This window comes from Ischnura elegans, chromosome 9 (assembly GCF_921293095.1).
Source record: "Ischnura elegans chromosome 9, ioIscEleg1.1, whole genome shotgun sequence".
NCBI classification, from domain to species: Eukaryota; Metazoa; Arthropoda; class Insecta; order Odonata; family Coenagrionidae; genus Ischnura; species Ischnura elegans.
The window spans coordinates 83,803,854-83,823,258 of record NC_060254.1 but is presented as its reverse complement, the minus strand read 5'-3'; the positions used below and the strand labels follow the sequence as shown (position 1 = coordinate 83,823,258).

At 35.5% G+C, this 19,405-nt stretch overlaps 1 protein-coding gene across 7 annotated transcripts in view; it reads left to right on the top strand.

Annotated features, from left to right (window-relative positions):
* The window catches only part of LOC124165218 (RNA binding protein fox-1 homolog 2), a 126,923-nt gene extending 109,950 nt beyond the window's left edge, over positions 1 to 16,973 (top strand). For 5 of the 7 annotated variants that reach the window (XM_046542500.1, XM_046542505.1, XM_046542504.1 and 2 more), the window contains 6 exons: positions 1,909 to 2,068; positions 5,001 to 5,070; positions 5,511 to 5,624; positions 8,578 to 9,044; positions 10,421 to 10,484; positions 11,460 to 16,973. In XM_046542500.1, the coding sequence (XP_046398456.1) occupies positions 1,909 to 2,068; positions 5,001 to 5,070; positions 5,511 to 5,624; positions 8,578 to 9,044; positions 10,421 to 10,484; positions 11,460 to 11,504 (920 nt within the window). In that variant the 3' untranslated portion in view covers positions 11,505 to 16,973. The remainder of the gene's footprint in view (positions 1 to 1,908; positions 2,069 to 5,000; positions 5,071 to 5,510; positions 5,625 to 8,577; positions 9,045 to 10,420; positions 10,485 to 11,459) is intronic. The other 2 variants (XM_046542499.1, XM_046542503.1) reach the window with 2 other exon arrangements.
* The last annotated feature ends 2,432 nt before the right edge of the window (positions 16,974 to 19,405 follow it).

Sequence of the window (19,405 nt, the reverse complement as noted above, 5' to 3'; positions counted from 1 at the left end):
TTGAAATAAAATAGTCAAAGCTTCTAATAAATAATTGCCAAGGGAAATTTCTTATGGGAAAAGAATGTGGGGAGAGATAAAATTCCTCAGTTAAATGTTGTTAGAATAGGTGTTATAGTGTTCAACTTCAGATAATTGATGCTCTGTAAATGCAACTCCATTTAATGATTAATAGCATATTCTCAAGAAAAAAGACTATCATATTCAGACTGTTGATTTGAGAAATCTTCAACTTATTTTAGAGTTTCTTTTTAGCTGCAAAAAGATTCAGAGTATAGGAGGAAGGTGTTGGAAGCATGCCCACAAATACAACTTTTTAAGTTCAAATTTACATTCAAATTTGCCTCGAGATCGTGTTTGAATTTATAGTGACAGATTTTTTATGGGCGTAATTAAAGTACTTAGAGAAATCATAACTGATTCTTCAATTATTAATGACATTGGGTGCATCTTAAGTTTAAATTATTATTCTGGCTTTGTCTAGTTCACTGGGTTATCATTCCCGTCGATAATTTGAATAGTTTCCATCATTTTAGTATGATTGAGTTACAAAGTTTTCAATGTGGTAGAAATATGTAATAACATTCTTCTTAAAACTTTAGTGTTCACGTTTTATTCTGATCTGGTATGGAATAGTGTTTTATTGACTCTCAAATGCATGCAGTCAAGCGCCCATGCCTGCACCCAATCCATGGCATTTTTAGGGGTTGTAAAGTAATGGAGTAACATGCTATTTTACGTAAATGATGCATTTCATGGTGTTGTGAACCAATAGGCTTGCTTCCCTGTTGGTAGGAAAATAACAGGAATATGTTCAACATTGAAGACAATATTTCGTTTTAAATTTAGAGATGCACTTAGTTTCTGTAAAACATAAAATTGACTTTTACGAAAAAATATGAGCTGTTTATAAAATAATTCATATTATGAGAAGTTAGGGTTTCTAGGAAGTGAAGGATTTTATCTTGTGGAATAAATTGGAACTCTCAAAGTAGGAAGTGTCATTGTCACTCATTGTCCTTCTGATTTTAGTCCAAGTGCTTAATACTTATGAAATTAGGAACTGTAAAATCATTGTCACATGGATCGTGGGCTGAATAAAAGACCTTTTGTTCAAATTTTGTTTCCTTAAGTACAGTATAGTATGTGAGGAAGATATTTATAGTGAAGTTATCTAAGATTTAATTTTTCAGTAGCATCATCAATTTTCCTGATAAGTGTATCAGTACTTGCTTCAAATGAGCAGTTTCATTAGATTCATAATCTAGGTTAGATAAATTTTGTTATGAGGTCCCCTTTTCAGAGATCGAACCTAAGTATGAACTCACCATATTGTCATATCCAATAGTCTGAGTTATATGGGATTTTTAAAGGTTTGAAGTTGAGCTAAAAAAAAGTATTGAGAGCTTTACCTGTTGTTAGCTGTAACTGAACATAAAGCATAAATCTAAGGAGGATAATTTCCACCTCAGTTAAGTCTTCTTGAGTGTTTTATAGAAATGCATTTTTAAGTATTTTTTTCCTGGTGGCTATCCTCCCCTCTTTTCTTCTAGAAATAAGCATGATTTCATTTTTTATTTTCCCTAATGAAATATTTCGTAATTTATTCCTTATAATTCATGGAAAAAACTTTATGGAGGTTAGGGTAGCCACATGTGACTATATAAAAGGATGAAATTGTGAAACTTCTGTGTACACCAAATGATGGCTTTGAGAGCAAGAAGTCTATATATATACATGCATGCTTCTACATGCTCTCCCTTAATGATGTAAGCGAGGAGAATACAGATCCTGCCTTGCAATCCATGCATGGGCTTGCCCTTAAGCTCCTCCTTCTGCCTCGTGACCTCACTTCCTGCACTCCCCTCTTTTCCTGTCTTGCTGTTTGTGCAACCTGGGCTCCCTCAGCTGCCGCAGCTCTACGAGGAGTAGCGATTCAACGTGGACGAGCATCAAGGACGTACCCAACAACCGCGGCAGCGGCCGCAGCAGCTGCAGCTTTTGCCAGGCAACACCAAACGCCTCTCCAGGCCGCAGCCGCAGCAACAGCTCTCCATGGATATGCACCGTAAGTTGATGCTGCCATCAAATGGCTAAACATTAGAAAAAGTCTCTCTCGAGTCTCTCTGTTAGATTGAATAGCCATTGAGAGAGCATTCTGCAGGTGCCCTGATGCATTAAATTTTCTTGATCCTTTGTGCCAACTAAACCTACATGCCACTTGCACACAGCAGATATAAGCTTTACCGTTGAGGTGTGAATGGTCACCTCTATCCAACCCTAATTCAGATTTTAATATAATAATTCAGATAATTACGTAACATCGCTGATGTTGTGGGAACCATTGTGTTAATGTGGCTTTGCATTTGCCCAGTTTTTTTATGTTTAGCCAATTCAGCTAATACTTGTGAATACAGTGGATAGCTGAGAGAAGCCTTCCTGGATGAACTCACTTTGAAAATCAGGTCCATTATTGGACTAGGACAGGGCTACAAGCACTTAGAGCAGCAAGTTAATGGTTAATGCTCACTGAAATCTTGTTCACACACCTGAATTCACCTCCAGTTTTGAGAAATGGGCAATAAATATCTGGGGGATGTTATGTGTGTTTAAATTGAAATTACTAAAATTAATTTTAAAAAATGATGTACATACATTATTTTGTGGTATGGATGAATTTGCATTTGGAAAGAAACTTGTAGCTAACGCTGTAGTTGGTCAAAAAATTGCCCATGTTTTTAGTGTTCTTGACATGTTGAATGATTTTGTGTTTGATTTTTAAAATGAACAATGGTGCCTTGATCTGTTATTTTCAAGAATTAATTTTAAGCTATTTGAAGATAAAATTTGCTACATTGGAGGAAAATGAGGAATCATCAAAACAAAGTTTAAATGTGCTTCTCATTGAGTTCCAAATTGTTGATTTTTCAATGGATTTAATTGCTGAATACAGTTTATACCTGAATAATCATTGACATTTCTTATGGAAAGGTTATTGTATGGTATCTACATAACACCCCGCTGCCTAAAAGGTGTGTGGCAGTGGGTGTTAGTACACCAGCCATGTAGAGATTTAAAAAAAATGAAGTGCTCAAACGAAGTTGGGACTAGCATTTATTAAAGTCCTTTATGGTTAGGGGGAAAAACGAATTCCCATATCTATCCGTTTGGCAAAGCATCTCTCTTAATTTATCACTTGTATCGGACCTTGAAATATAGTGTGGCTCTAATATCGTGTTCTCTGTGTCGCTCTTAAAGATATCTATTCTCAATTGTTCAAGCAATCTAAGCCTAGCGCGCAGCCTCCCGAGTCTCCAGCGGCTCCCGGCCTAATTCGCTTAACATCTGGGTAACGCTGTCTGTTCGCCCATTGCAGTTTTTGACTAAATGCGCAGGCTTCCTTTGTATTTTATTCAGTTCGCGGATTAAGTCTTTCTGCACCAGATCCCATATGCTTGCTGAGTATTCAAGGTGCAGGCGGACGAGTGCGAAATAGCACCTTTCTTTTACTTTCTCATCCGAAAATCTTCCCACAATATGCTTGACAAATCCTTATTTCTTCAGGGCTATACCGCAAATATTCCTTATATGTGTTCCCCACGTTAGGTTCGAGGTTATCGTAACTCCCAGGCACTTCACTTTGTCTGTTGGCTTTATGTTAATACCATCCACTGCATAAACATGGTTATAGTTGGATGAATTCCGCAAGATATGTACCGAGATGCATTTGCTCTGATTAAAGTCAAGTTCGTACTCTTGGCTCCACAAATTAACGTTGTTTAAGTCCGATGATTGAATTTCATAGTCAGAGTGATCACCAATTTCCCAATAGATGACAGCCTCGTCAGCAAATAAATGTATTTTACTGGTAATTTGGGAGCAGAGGACATAAATGTATATAATGAACAAAAGTGGGCTGATTACGCTTCCATGTGGAACACCTGATGTCACTTTAACTACAACAGATCTAATTCCGTCCAGAACTACTTTTTGTTTACGATCATTCAGAAAGTTGCTTATCCAGTCGACTTATCTTTTCGATTCACCAGGTTTTAGAACATCTTGAAGAAAGAGCGCGAGCTGTTTCGCATGATCTACCTTTTCGGAATCTGTGCTGACAGTCATGGAGGAAGTTATGCCTGTCCAAGAAGTCATGATATTGCTAACGAGGATATGCTCAAGTATCTTGCCTATAATCAGTGCTAATGAAATTGGACGGTAGTTGCCTGGGTCATGTCTGTTTCCCTTTTTGAATATGGGTGTAACGCTTGCAATTTTCCAGTCTAGCGGTAACTTTCCTTCGGATAGTGACTTCTTGAATGTTTTCTCTAAGTAAGGTGCGATCTGTGGAGCTACATAACTCGTTAAGGACACGTGCAGGTATTCCCTTTGGACCCGGAGATTTTTTATTCTTAATCGATTTTAGTTGTTTAGTATCCCATGATGTTGTATAGAGATTTTTATAGAGATTTCTTAGGGATGTAGCAGTTACTGTTATCAGCTGAGTTTATCAATGGGAAAAAGTTTATAGAAGACAAGCTTCCACTGTGGAATACAGTTTTATCTGTGATAAAAAAACTTTCTTGCAAAAATTAAATGATATATAATTCGCAGGTTTTAAACCTGGTCAGGTCATTACAAATTCTTTGTGACTATCAAATCCTGAGAATTACATGATGAGGTAGAAACAGAATTATTTGGCCTCATTATATCTTGTGGAATGTAAAAGAAAATACGTTATCATTTTTTCTGGTAATCATTAACTCATTTTGTCCTAATTTAGAGGATTTTGCAATTTTTTTCACATAAATTCTTAGCATTTCTGCTGCCACAATTATAATTTTCTTTGGAAATTTGTTATTAAGGGGATTCATTTATCATAAAAGAAGGTTAAAGAAAATTTCACTGTGTTGGGGATCTATTAGTATGTTTTCCATATATTATGCACATTATTATTAGTTTGCTCATGTCATTAATAAAATTATTTTTTGCCTTCCCAGAAATGTCTACTACGATCCCTTCCTGGCAGCCCATGCGGCCACCGCAGCTGATCCTAATTACAGGCTCCAGGTTCGTGATATATTATTTCTTCACTCTTTAATTTTTATGTATCTTCAATTTGTTCCTTTACAGCAGACCCATAATGTTGTCCTTTGTATGCCTTATTTGATTGTGTATACACATTACTTTTGAAGTCTTTACTTGAAGTCTCCGTGAAAAAGAGACGTGGCACATAATTTTGAACTAATTAATGCGATCTCTCCTCCCTCCTCCTCTCCTCAACCTTATTGTCTGTCAACCCTCTTCTGTCCTTCCCTCTTGCAATTCTCATTGCCATAATTTCCCTAACCGTCTTCCCCCTCGTAACGATACAACCCCTGCCTTGTGTGTGGCACTACGACATTCCAAAAAACCATCATTCACACACAAAAACACCTTTGTATGCTGGTCTTCCAAATATCCTGCTGTGGTCCCATCACCTTCCCCATGCACCCATCTCCTGTGTTTAGCAGGCTCTCTCGATGCTGCCCATCACCTCGGCCCTGTCACCAGCAGCGGCTGCAGCAGCAGCAGCTTCTCCCCAGCATCACCATCCTCACCATCCCCATCACCCTCATCACCAGGTAAGAGCCAACTTGGCCAATGCTGAAGTTATCCCTTCCCTCGTAGGCTTTGCATTGATATCAATCATTTACAGCTTTATTTTACGAAACTTAAGAATACCACATTAATGACTTCACCATTACTTACATTTTGAATGCCTGGGTGTAATTGAAAGATGGTGACTGCGCAGTTAGTTTCTTCATACACTATGTATTGAGTTGGCTATTGGCCGAGGGGAAGGATAAAAATTGTGACGAGTAAGGGAAATTGTATTCATAGGAATTTTTAGGATAGTGAAACATGATTTAGGCCTACCGAAAGGGAATTGTATAGAAGGTTACAAATCCATGCGGCTCAGTGTATGTAATTATTAATTTGAAAAAACTTGTTTTCACTTAATTTCCTCATGGAGGATTGCTATTCCTCAGGGCAAAGCTCAGCTCTTATGCAGTCCTAATGGGGTATTTTTAACTACGATATGAACACCAATTTCTTGATACTTAACATCAAATTTCAAAATGTTTTGAAGCGTTGTGGTTGCATCAGCAATATTATTTTGCTGCATTTTACTAATGACCAGTGTAAGCTTTATAAGTAAGAACTGCCAAAATTGTAATTAAAACATTAATACTAAAGCATCACTTTCCCTGAAGCACATGCTGCCGTCCAATTTTTGCATCCTATGAATTATTCAATGCTATGATAGTACTACCCTTACTATCCTTAAATATTTGCTTCCCCATTTTCCCGGAACTTACAAAGCATATAGTAGGTGATTTTGCAGATTTTAGTCTGAGCTAAGGTATCGAAATTTGAGTGGTGGTGAATTATTTATGTAGTTTGTATTAAGTTAACTCTCAAAATTTAAATTTTTTGATGTACCGCAAAATGTCTGAATATAGTCCCCCTTTTTTTCCAAAAATGCCCGAGGTAAATTTAAGGGGGGAAATCAAACGCATTTTTTTAACTTTTCCCGAAACTGAAGCCTCAAAATTAGGGGGGTGGGGACTATATTCAGAGGGGGACTATATTCGGAGAAATACGGTAGTTTGAAGAATAGGTTATGTTTATGTTCTCATCTCATCTGCTACAAATAAGTGTTTTGCCCCCCCATTGAAGATCTTGCATAGGAATCCTAGATTTACTTTACTTGTAAATCTTTGTTGCTAATCACCTTAAGCTATCGGAAGTTTGACCAAGAGAGTGTAAGAAATTGCTCCATCATGATACAGAAAAAAGATTTCCTCTTTTTCTCAGCACATTTTGTGTCAGTTCTTTTTTATATGTAAATCATTAAATGGTTTTGACTTCCATAATGCTCAGCATTGATCAAGAATTTATCATAAAGAATTAGAATGCTGCTCTTATGCTTTATAACTTAGACAGTTTAGTCATTCACGTTAATACCCATTCTGTGTCAATAATCATTATATTGGTGGGTGGTGTGGTAATGGTTATATTTGGATCTCAAATCCTGGATATTTAATATCTTGTCATGGCATTCTAATAATGACCTATTAAAAGTACTGACTCCACTCCTTGTTTTACTCCAAAACTTGCCTCCATTTACTCATATTTAAATGAATTTTACAGTCTTCTATGAACAATTATTATGCATAATCTCTTTCCTGACAAGGCCACAAGTCAGCAAATAATCAAACATAATATGCATAAGCTTTCATAAGACAACAAAATGCATCCAAATATGAATATTCTGAACTTATAAGACAAATGAGATTTTAGGAATCATACATAAAATGTGGATTTCAAGTTAAATGCTAATGGTTTAATGCATTCTTATCCTGACTTGAGAAGAAAGGACAACAACATTTAGCACCTAATTGGTTTTTGTTTCTCCATATCCTCAATGGAATTAAATAAAAACGTGAATATGCTAGGAGAAGTCTAGAGGCCAAGATTTTCAAGAACCATGGAAGATATGAAACTCAAATTGTGTGAATATTACCATGGCCCTTCTTAATTTAATCAGTGCATCACAAACCATTTCAAATTATAAAAAATTGAATCTCTCTAATTTTTTTGTTAGATTATGGTTAAGTCTAATTTTTTACATAACGGAGCTAGTTTTTTTTATCAAGTGAATACCATTGATACTTGGTGAAATAAAAAATATAACATGCCATTTTCCAAGTTATTAATGAATTGTTATACGTGGAGTGAACTTAGCCTTTTTAGAATCATCAACATTAACTGCTCACTTTAACCAGATGTGTAATATTTTTTGGAAGGCTTTTATGGTGGCACATTGAGAAATACCTTTGAGTCTGACCTACAGGATTGAGACAAAGTTGTATGGAGCTTTTCTCTAGGCAGCCCCCATCTTCTCAGTAATGAGAGTCATACTTAGTTTTGGTTACTTCTGATCCAACACCCAATAGGTAGATTTGATGAGATGTATCATATTAATTTCAGCCTTATGCTTTTTGGTTTGCATTTCTTTTAATTTTTTACACCCATTTAGTTACATTTATGTACTTGCTCATTTTTATTTTTTCATTATCTCTACCTAAGTTGGAATTCTCAATTCCAGTGTTATTTATTATTTATGTACATTGTTTGTTATTATTTTTCTCATTGGTTTGAAGGTGAAATCCCATTTTTTCTTGGTCATATTGTCATAAAATGTACGCAAGCACTGCTGAGAATTTTTAAGTTGATGTTTTTGTTCATCAAAGTGGATGTTATTTATCTTTATTTAATTCAAGTAGTAATGAATAATGAAATTTTTCCGTGACTCTTTTATTCAGAGTTGTATTTTTATATTTATTTTGCGATTTTCTGATTTTTTTATTGCCTGAAAGTTAATGTCAGGCCATCCTAAGTATTATGATTACGTGAGTCTGCTACTCAATGGCCAAGAAATTTTGGGTTGTATCCTCCCAACCAAGCATCTGGAAATTATAAGACATAACAGCCTTGTCTCCCGATCCAACCCAATTCGTCGGTCTCCAGGTCGGGGTGGAAACTCTAACGGAGAACGACTTCCCCCTACAGTCGGCATATGCGGCTGCCGCATCGTATTCAGCGGCTGCAGCTCAGGCTGCTAGGGCGTATGGTGCAGCTGCTGCCCATGCCGCAGCAACCGCCTCCTCCGCAACGGCGGCAGCTCATGCGGCTGCCGCGCACCATCACCATGCGGCACATCACCCACTTGCTGTCGCGGCAGGGAGTCCTGCCGGTGGTGCGGCACCTCCAGGTCCAAGTACACAAGCGCAACCTCCTCCCCATCCGCACCATCCGGCTTCACCGGCGTCACAAGCTGCGCACGCTGCGCAGGCAGTAGCGAATGCAGCGGTTGCTGCCGCAGGTGCAGCGGCTGGAGCAGCGGCTCCCCAACCCCCGGTGCCTCCCCCACCCCCTCCTCCCCCACCTCCACCCACACCCGCGTCTGTTGCCGGATATGCAGCTGCCGTGGCCAGGTGAGTGTGTTAAATAAAAATTGGACCTTCAGACGTGACATCAAGCAAGTCTCTATTCCATTTAGTTCATATTGCAGTCAGTTAGCTCTGAAGTGTGGGTAGTCATTAGATTGTGCATGAATTAGTTAGGGATGTGAATTTGTAGCTCAGAAATTAAGAGCCATTTCTGCAGGGGTGTGGTTTATTTCACTTTATAAAATTGTGAATGAATGCCTATACCTTTTGAGTTATGATGTGAAATAGTCTTTTTACTATAACCAAATATGTTAAAATTGAATCTTGTTGAATTATTCAATTTACCGGTTTTCATTTCATAACTGCAACGGAATTTCAATTCCATTCAGGTCGATGGTATCTTAGTGTCTGGCCACCCAGATAATTAATTATTACATAAAGTTTGTAGCCTTATTCCTTCAGGAAATTTCTAATTTTTGCATGTATTGAAATTCTCTGTTTCGATTTCACAAAGAGCTTGGAACTATGATACTCAAATCTAATAGTTATCCAGGTAAAATGATGACACCATTTTTTTATGGTCATCAATTGTGTCTCATAGATAAGCTTCTGGAATTTTCTTTTATAGTTAATTGACCACAGGTTCTGTTCCTCCAGCTAATTTGTTTTCCCAAATACTTTGCATTCTAGGAAATTGGTACATATTGTCAATTTAAAGGGATTTGATTAGACCGCTATATCGTTGCTTGTGTTTACTACCTCTGACAAGGGTGCATTGCCTCATAATTTAGCTACTCTGGGCTGAATAACTGAGTATTGCTTGGAGTTTGTGGGGTGGGTATTCACCAGCTAATGAATAAAAATATGCCCTCAGGCTTAATCTTTTCATATTTTTAAGGCATCTCACCCTTCTTGTTTAAGTTTCTAAAATTCTTGAAGTTTCTAATAATGAATAGAATTTTTAAATTGCTGGGATAATGCATATTTGAAATAGTATTTGTGTGCCACTATTATTTGGTATATTAATTCCGGAGGCTGAGATTAAATTAATTTAGTATTTTTATTGTTATTTTCCTCAATTTTGAATGAATGAGACATTTAGATAATCAATTGTCCTTTATATTTAAGAATCTTATCAAAAAAATTTATGCTTGGTATGGAATGGGTTATTAATTTGGTTTTTACTTTTTTAATTTAAATTCATTAGCACTGGGGTTTCTGCATTATTAAATGCTCTGAATGTTTCTTGTATTAAAAGAGGGTTGCTGTGGCATCAATCAATCAATCAATAGTATCGAGTTTGATAAACACAAATGATTGCTTATAAAATATACTGCTGAAGCAAGTGAGCAGACAAATTAATTGCTCACATGTATGTTCTTTTTATTCTTTCTATGTGATCACTACCCATTGGAAAACAGCTATGGTCGTGAATATGCTGATCCTTACCTTGGTCATTCTATTGGCCCCATGTCTGGCTACGGGGTAAGTAAAATTTAATTTGTTGGTTTTATTAACAGGTTTAATTCATCTGAAATATTAAGAAAGTCATTAGTAGTTTTGATTCTTGAATCTCAGGGCATCATAAAAGAAAAAGTACCACTGCAAAGCTCTGCCAAAATCTATTGCCAAAATAGTAATTACTACGACTGTTCATAATATGTATTGATTCTTTTGTCATGTGAAATGTTCCTCAATCAAGAAGATTCTCCAACTACTTACCAGCTTCATATTCATTATGGTCTTGTAATAAATGAAAAATTTTAATATTATATATATGTTGTATTCATTTAGTAGTGCTTGCATTTCATACTTAATAATTGTAATTTCTTTGATATTCTGGTAAAAAATAGAAATTATATTCAGTTTAATTTATGTAGAAGCACCCACTCAGGAACTCACTAACAATTCGATTAAATGTACATAGTAATACAATCCTCTAAATACATGAACTTACAGTTTGTCCTCAGTCATTGTAATCGAACTTTTACACTAGGGGTCTTCAACCATTTTTAATGCAATGGCCAAAAATGGATTTCACATCGTCTGGAGGGCCACAATGCTCCACGTCACTTTACCACCACATTAATGAAAAAAAAACAATTTCAAAATGCAATAATCTTTATTGGTTAAAAAGCTTAATTGATCAATGCGATTTTTGACATTCTTTATGTTTGATGAGTGTGTCGATATTTGGTTTTATTTTTGTAGCTGCGGTACAATGTCTTCCTTAGCCTCTAGGGGCCGCAAGAAATTAGCCAGTGGGCTGCATGTGGCCTTGTGGCTGGCCACCCTTGTTGTACATCATTGAGGAATACCAGATTTTTCATGTGATTTAGCTATTCCATTTTATCTTTTACGGAATAATCTCTTAAATGTATCTTTGCCTACCTGCGACAATGTTTCTTTTGATTGCTTGCTTGCTAGTGTTTTAAGTAGGGAATTTCTTTGCTATTTCAGGCTGCTGTTTACAGGGGTAGCTACAATCGGTTTGCACCATATTAAACCACATGTATGAAGTAGGACACTATTAGGTGGATAACAAATTTGGAGTAATGAGAACCAATGCGGATGAAGAAGAGGGTGTGATGATGCCGATGGGAGAGCAGTTTGAGCAATGTAGCTCATGCATTCGCCTTTGGAACAACTCCATCACTAATTGCTCATGCAAACCAAATATAATATTACTCTTTATCCTTGTGCGGTGTATGAAAGAAGATGAAGGATAATTTGTTCGCAACAAAATCCTTTTATTATTACTCATGACATTACTGTATATTTTATTTTTCTCCTGGATAGTTGCCATAGTTAGTTTTAACCTACAATTTTCTCATCAATATTTTCATTGACTTTTTTAAGAAGTTCATTATGGTCCCTACCTCTCAATTCCTGTTGTAATATGTTGTTAGGATTAGGCTGTGTAATTAAGTACCGACTACTGTTTATGTGAGGAAATGTGTTCAGAATTGCTGGAAGGAAGCATGTGACAGCCAATTAAGTATATCTTGGACGTTAATACTTTGTCCTTTGATATCTTTTCATTTCCATCCTCAGTTGGAGCACACCTCAAAATCATCTCCTACTCATTGAATTGTGATTATACCTCATTGGAGATTTTTTCTCTTTTTCGTATCAAAGGAGTTCATCACTAGAGTAATAGACTACAGTTTATTTTGATTTTTTTTCAAAGTCATTTAATTTTTTTAAGTGTATTGTAGGTTCTCAAAATCTATTGCTTGTAATAGTACATATCACCATTTATTTATACTAGGTCTTAAGTATGACTACATCGTGTCTGGAAGGCTTCATGTAAAGCCATAAGATGTAGCAAATGGAATGGATTTATGTCCATTGATACAAAATAAGAAAATACCATGTATGTAGACACTCTAGGAGCTGTGGTTTTTAACTTGCCTCACTGTAACCACACTGTACTTCCTTTATGAATGAAATGGGTGTACCGATGCCCTCAATGAATCTCTTATTGTTTTATGATTATTAGGAATTTAAGACTAGGATAATATATTCTGTAGGCATTAGGTTTTTATCTCATGGAGTCATATAGTTATTAAAGAGACAATGGCTGGGAGCCAAGGCAGCTATATACCCATAATATATCCCCAAATTTCTACATTGCCTAGGCACTCTGTTGGTATATTGCTGATACATGACAATTTTTTATCTCAGATATAAATATGCCATTTGGATGCTGATTATTAGCTTGTATTTGAAAGTCTCTTGTGGATTTTGTATGTGAAAGTTGCTTATGAATTTTTGATAATTCGTCTGTTTTGACATATGTTCTGTTGTTTGCACAATCTTCTTAATATCTAAATAATCTTTTGCTATGTTAACAGTGGCATGCCAAAACCTTGGTTGAGGAAAATTGGAGGATTTTTTTTTACATATTCAGACCTTTGATGTGTCAATATTCATTTGAGAAGTTAAATATCGGTTGCTGCCCTATAGCATAGATTAACCTGGACTTTATTAAAACTTATGTGTATATATATATTCATATACAACGACATAATTGTAAAGAGGACAATTAGATCTTTTTGGGAGAATGAATCTCTGCAATGTCGAAAAAATTAAGTTTGTAAGTTTCCTGTCACTCATTCAGTTAAAATTTTTGAACTTGTTGGTCCTTGTTACAAGCCTCAAAGCACATATAACATTTCCGTGTATTTTGAGTGTACATTAGTGGTATAAACATGAGAAATGTTGCTGGGCTTCCCACATACCTTTCTAAGATTTGGAAAATCTCAGTGCAACTATCAGTGGGAGTCAGATGACCTTTAGGTTATAAATGATGAATCCTTAGCTTTTAATGCTATTGATTAAGTTTTATTTATGACAATTCCTAGGTTTGCACATGAACTTGTATTCTTTGTTGTGGATGACAATGGAAAAAGATTTTTTTCAGTTCTTATATTCTTTTCCAACCTAAATCGTAACCTGCTGAGCCAGCATTGATGTTTTGTATCATCACTATTGCAAGGAACCAACTTGAATGTTGCGCCATGACAATCAGACCCAGTGATTCACATTATCTTGGTTTTTGCCTTTCAGTGTTCAATCTTTCCCCATTGCAAGAAAATTTTAGAAACCTCATCAAAATTTATAATTGTTATTCCATGCCCATTGTTAAATCCTTCATCAAATTGTCATAGTTACTCAGAATATCTAGTTACGAACCTAAAAATTATTCATACCACTTCAAAATGGCAAAGCTTTTATTGCTCGTCTATTGTTAAGGTTATGATTAATTGAATTGGATTCTTTTTCCCTGATGTATTGTCCTCTTACTGCATGGGCATGACTAACGAGCCATTGCCGTGGGGATTGTGTGTGGGTGTTTTGGGGCAGACTTGTAGCCTATTTGAACCTGACATGTAGTTATTATTTTGCTTTTTATGTAGAGTTCTTTTAAATTCACCTTTGTGTTTGTGTTGTGCCTGGTTGAATGAATGAAGGGTGTGGTGTATAATTATACATTTATATAAAAATACTTATATTTTTCTGTAAACATAATAGGAAGGCGCTACTGATAAGGGGAATTTATGTGATGCTAAAAAGGGTCATTGGTGGAAGGCAATGATCAAGTCTTGAAAAAAAAAAGGAATCCGAGCGCCTTTGCTTTCCAAGTGTTTGTGTATTTTCTCCAGTGCCTGGTGCACTTGTGACTAAGTGATTGAAGCTGTTGTCTTTAATTCCTCATGTAATTTTTTTTTCTTTGTATGTCCTAATGTATGATTTGGAGACTCAATGAAAATATAATTTTGATTGCTAATGTTGTAACTGTGTCAGCGTAGCATAGTATGAAAGATCTTACTCCCCTCTCTGATTTTATTGTTCCTTGCACATCATTGGTTTCATTTTGCCTGTACTTTTGTCATGTTTTATTAAGGACATAAAAACGTTGTATTGAAATCAAACTGTTTTTGTTTATAATTTTTAGTTGCTGCATCCCTTACACTGTGTCGTTTTAAAAGTCTGCATGTCATTTTTTATTTGCATGCAACATACCTTATGGCTTTTCTTTTAATTATGCTGCTGCCTGCCCAAAATCGTGATGTTTGATGCTATCCCAGCACATTGTCGGCCCATTTACATATCTTGTATGAGGTCACCGGTCTGCCTTTCAGTAATGCTTCCATCTTTTTATCTGAAGTTTATTTTATGGTTTTTGCATGTTTAGCTAAATGATGCTCTCTCACTATCTAGTCTTGTTAAGGTACTTACCTTAAAATTTGTCTGCCAGCTACCCTCTGTATCCTTTAGTAACTGTCTGTGCGTAGTTAATGCAAGAAAAAATAACTAAGTTTTTTATTTGGGCAATTACTTAATTCTTAGGTAAGAAATTAAGTGTAAATAATATGTAGTTTTTACTTTAAATGGACAGTTAGTCATTTTATGGCATTTAATAAGAATGATAAATTGTTGTATGAGTAAAGTTATATCTTTGTGTCTACTTATTTATTGAGAATCAGTGTGGTAGTCAATCAATTTTTATATCTTTACTTCATTTAATTTGTGGATCATAGAATACTCATGTTTTGCAGTGATTTATTCGAAACTCATTTCTAGTCTTTGTAATGGGTTTGATTATTTCACATGATAATAGTCATTGATATTTCTAAAGCCACTAACATTTTTTATCTCCAAAATTTAGCAAGACAATCATGGAACTATTTTAATTTTTGCTTGTAAAGTAGCTGTTGTTCATTTTCGTGTGAACATGTGTCAGCGATCAAAGTCCTTTTTAAATTCTAGTTCTTTTTAAGCCAGCTGTTAATTGCTCATTTAATTAGCACATTTTAACATCAATCGTTGAATCATTATATGTTTTATGTGGTAGGACTTCATAAGTATTCTTGGGTGATATATGTGCCAATTGTCATATTATACAAACAAAAGATTTCAATGAAGATATAGAACATCAGTATTTGATAAATGGAAATATGACTTCCATCTATACCAGTCTGTCTTTTTGATGGAATGGAAACTAATGTTTTGAATGGTTGTGACTTACTGATGCACATAGTAGTTTGTTCTGCCAGTCCCAGGAGATAAATGTAACAATATTTTCTTCTTTGATTTCTTTTTTCACACAATTGGAAAGGAGTATATTTTCTTCATAGGTACAAAATTATGTATATTGAAAGGTTTTCATTTGTGGTGCAAGTTATCCATTAACTCTTAACAATTTCCTGAAACTTCATCAACAGAGTTGGTCTAAAATTTTTAAACCAAAGCTACTTGCATATATTTTTTTATGGAATACATCCCAAGCCAAAGATAAAAGAATTTTCTCGTACATATTCCAAACAAGCACAAAATCTCAACCGTTTGAAATGTAATTTTTACTCTATTGATGTTTTCTTCGGTGATTTGACTGGAAATAGAGAGTACTACTTTAGGCCTGGTTTACGCTGGTTTAAGAGTTACCAAAAAAGTGGTGTTTTCTGAATGTTTTTTTTTTTAAGATTTATCCATGGGGAGATCATGGTCATTGAATGCGTTCTCTCACCTATTGTCTTGGCATGAAGTCATTAGTTTTATTTGTGCTCTCTAATAACTTGGTCCGATACATATGTATGTAGGTCACAAGTAAGTTTGGGAAAAGTAATGCATTTTTTAGATGGTAACGACGGATTTATTTATATTTTGTCTCGTATGGAATGCACATTTCCATATTCATCCTAATTATTGAAGTCAAGTTAGACTTTGATTCATAAGCTAATTTATTTGCACGCTCATGTACTCCCCACCGAGATTTTATGGAGAAATGGACATCCGCACAATTACAGGTTGTATGTTGACAGAAGCATTGATTAAATCAAATTCACTCCCATAATGCACAAGTGGACTCCTGTTAAACATTAGGGTGAAAATATGTGTGTATGTGTGTGTATTGATGTGAATGGTGTTAGACTGAGCTCAGTCAGGCAGTTAGTAGCATCCAAGTTAGGGACTCTCTTTTTGAAAGTAAAGATTTATTGTTCCAACTGAATTTTAAATTGGACACATCAGTTTTGGATGAAGTGAATGCTTTACTCTTATATATTGTACTCAAGCAACAAAATATTTATTATCAATATACCATTGTACTGGAATAGAAATATGGGTTGTATAATTATAAGACTATTGTCTCAGATATGGTGTAATGAGATTTGTACTTGTTGTACCTCAACATTAAATTTTGTTGGATTACCTGCCTTGAATATACTTTGAATATTCTTTTGTCCTCTTTGGAAAATTCATCTTCTGTTGGGAGCAAAATAATAAGGACTCAGGAGAAAATATGTTTAGTAGAAATAAAATGAGGAAGTGTGCATATGATATTATTCAACTATGTTTAAAAAATAGTATGTATTGCTCCCATGTTCTTTGTGTGTACAATTTGTGTTGTGTATGAAGGGGTGTAGGAGGGAAAGGAGTCTTTACGACAAATACATTTTTAAACAAACATCGTTTTCTTCTTCCTATCATCACATTACATTTCTGAAGCAATTGAAAGACAGTATAAAAAGAAGATGCTCACGCTGTTGAGTACAAAGTTGATTGCCCTGAAATGCCCATCGAAAAGTTATGAATACCTTTGGCGAATGGCTTGCCTTTCAACACAGCTTTGGGATTTTTCTTTCAAGAGATATGGTATAATGGTGAGGTTCGATTTTCTGCAAAAAGAACTTTGACCCAGGTTAGTGGCATGTTAAAAGAGGTTGAATCAAAAGTTATTTTTGCGCAAAATTACTGCTTATCATTCCATTTTGAATAAATTCCACTCCATCTTGCTACAATCCTCAGATTTTACAACCAAGGGGTAGATGGGCATGTGATTCATTCTGCTAAAGAGTATATTCAAGGGGCATTCAAGTTTGAATTCGTTCCTTTCATTTTTCGAGTTATAATTATTCTTGAAATCACCTAACTGTGGTGCATATTCATTATATTTGGTTTCAACTGGGGATTTGATTGCGATCTGCAAGCTGGCATAGAATCATGTGTGGTTCTCAACCAGTACCTATGCTTGGCTGAGACCTTGGGTTCAAGCTCATAATGCTTGTGACTGATTACTAGGTTCTCACCTTCATATGCTTGTGCCCAACCTCGAAAGAAGGGAGTGTGGGAGTGTGTAAGGACTTGTTAGGATCTTTTTTTCCTAATATTTTAGGCAAATGTGTACTTAACTGCCTGAATTAAGATGCGAGGTTGAATACCTCTTCATCTCAATCCCTACCTAAGTGACGGCTTCTAGAACAACCCTTTTCTGAAAGTGATTGTGATTGCTTGGCTGTCCTTTTGCCAGTTCCCAGAGACGTGGTGGGTCTCTCAAAGGCGAGAGGCGATCATGCTAGTTCAAGCTCTTCTGAAATATTTGTGAAATTCAGTAGTGAGAAATCAGATGCCACATCTGTCTTGCATAGCGGGGCTACGGCCTAGCAATTGTTGTGCCTGCTTTTTAGGCCTCTAGAATTTGACTGAGGAATAATGCAACTAGATTGCATTTTTCAAGTTTATAATTCTATCCCATTTAAATGATATGTATGGAAGTGCTGGGATTTATCTTGTTAGGGCGGCAGCCATTGAAAACATGGTAGGAACCCTATGATTCACCTAGTTTTTCACAAGAGGTGTATGACAAGTATGGTGCATTGGAAAGCAGGAAAAAACACATTTTATCGGTTTTATTTTATACTTAAAAATATCTAACTAAATTCTGTAAGCATTTTGTCATTCTATGGATTTCAGATGGAAGTTTTCTAATTTCAGTTTCAGGCAAACAAGGATGCATCACTCTATTGGTCAGCTGTATTTAGTCTTTTTTATGGCTTATCATTTGTATAAAATTTGAGCTATCTTCTTGAAATATTCAGGGTGTTTATAGTGAGCTCTTATCATTTGCCCCTATCGCAAATATTACCATATTTCTGATGAAATACAGAGGTGAACATTTCAAATTTGATGTACAAGCAAATGTTGATGAAAGTCTTCTGTAATAACCATGAAAATTTAAAATTCCTCTTCCACAAATAATGTTCCCACCTCCCCACATTGCTTAATTATGAGTAATTTTTTTTTATTATTTCACCCCATCACTTGCAAAGATTGTTCTCTCTCTGATATGTTATGTTGAGGACCTAATTTTTAAAATCTTGATGATGGGAAATAAGAAAACTCCATGTGAACAAGTATCAATATCAAATGATTAAACCATGAGTATACTTTCTATATAAATTTCTTTTTTAATACTTTCTTAATAAATTTTATTTACAAACTTAAATTCAATAACAATTGTTTTGTTCAATTTTAGCTTCATTCTCCCTAGATGAGGATGTTCTTCTGCGCTCTGCCATCTTCTTTTAGATGCTTGGTTGTCATCATTGTAATCCTGGCTTAATTGGGCTGACTGGAACAGTCATGAATAGCTTATAAAATTTTATAACTTTTTCCTCGTATATTTCCTGGGTATTTTAATTTTCTTACTCATAATATTATATTTTTTTCTTTCTCATTCTTCTGAGGTCCACTCCATTTGTGGTCCTTGACATCCAGCTGATTTCAAGGATTTTTCTGCATGCCCACATTTGTACTTCTATCCTGTTCACATCTCTCTTTTCGAGATCCAGACTGCAGTTCATTATAATGGAGTTGAAAACATGTAACAGCTTAATGGCCTTAAATTCATATTCAAACTAAGGTCTCTCAAGCAGAAGACATGCTTCATTTTGTTTAAGGTGCTGTTGGCCTGACCTATCATTGCTTGAATTTCCTCTGAGCTATCTATATTGTGGTGCTTGCTCCTCTATCTACTTGCCTAAGGCTAGGCGAGAAGGTCACCACTTGTAGTTGGGGCTGATTTGATCGGAGGGCCAGTGGAAGGAAAAAAGAAATGAAAG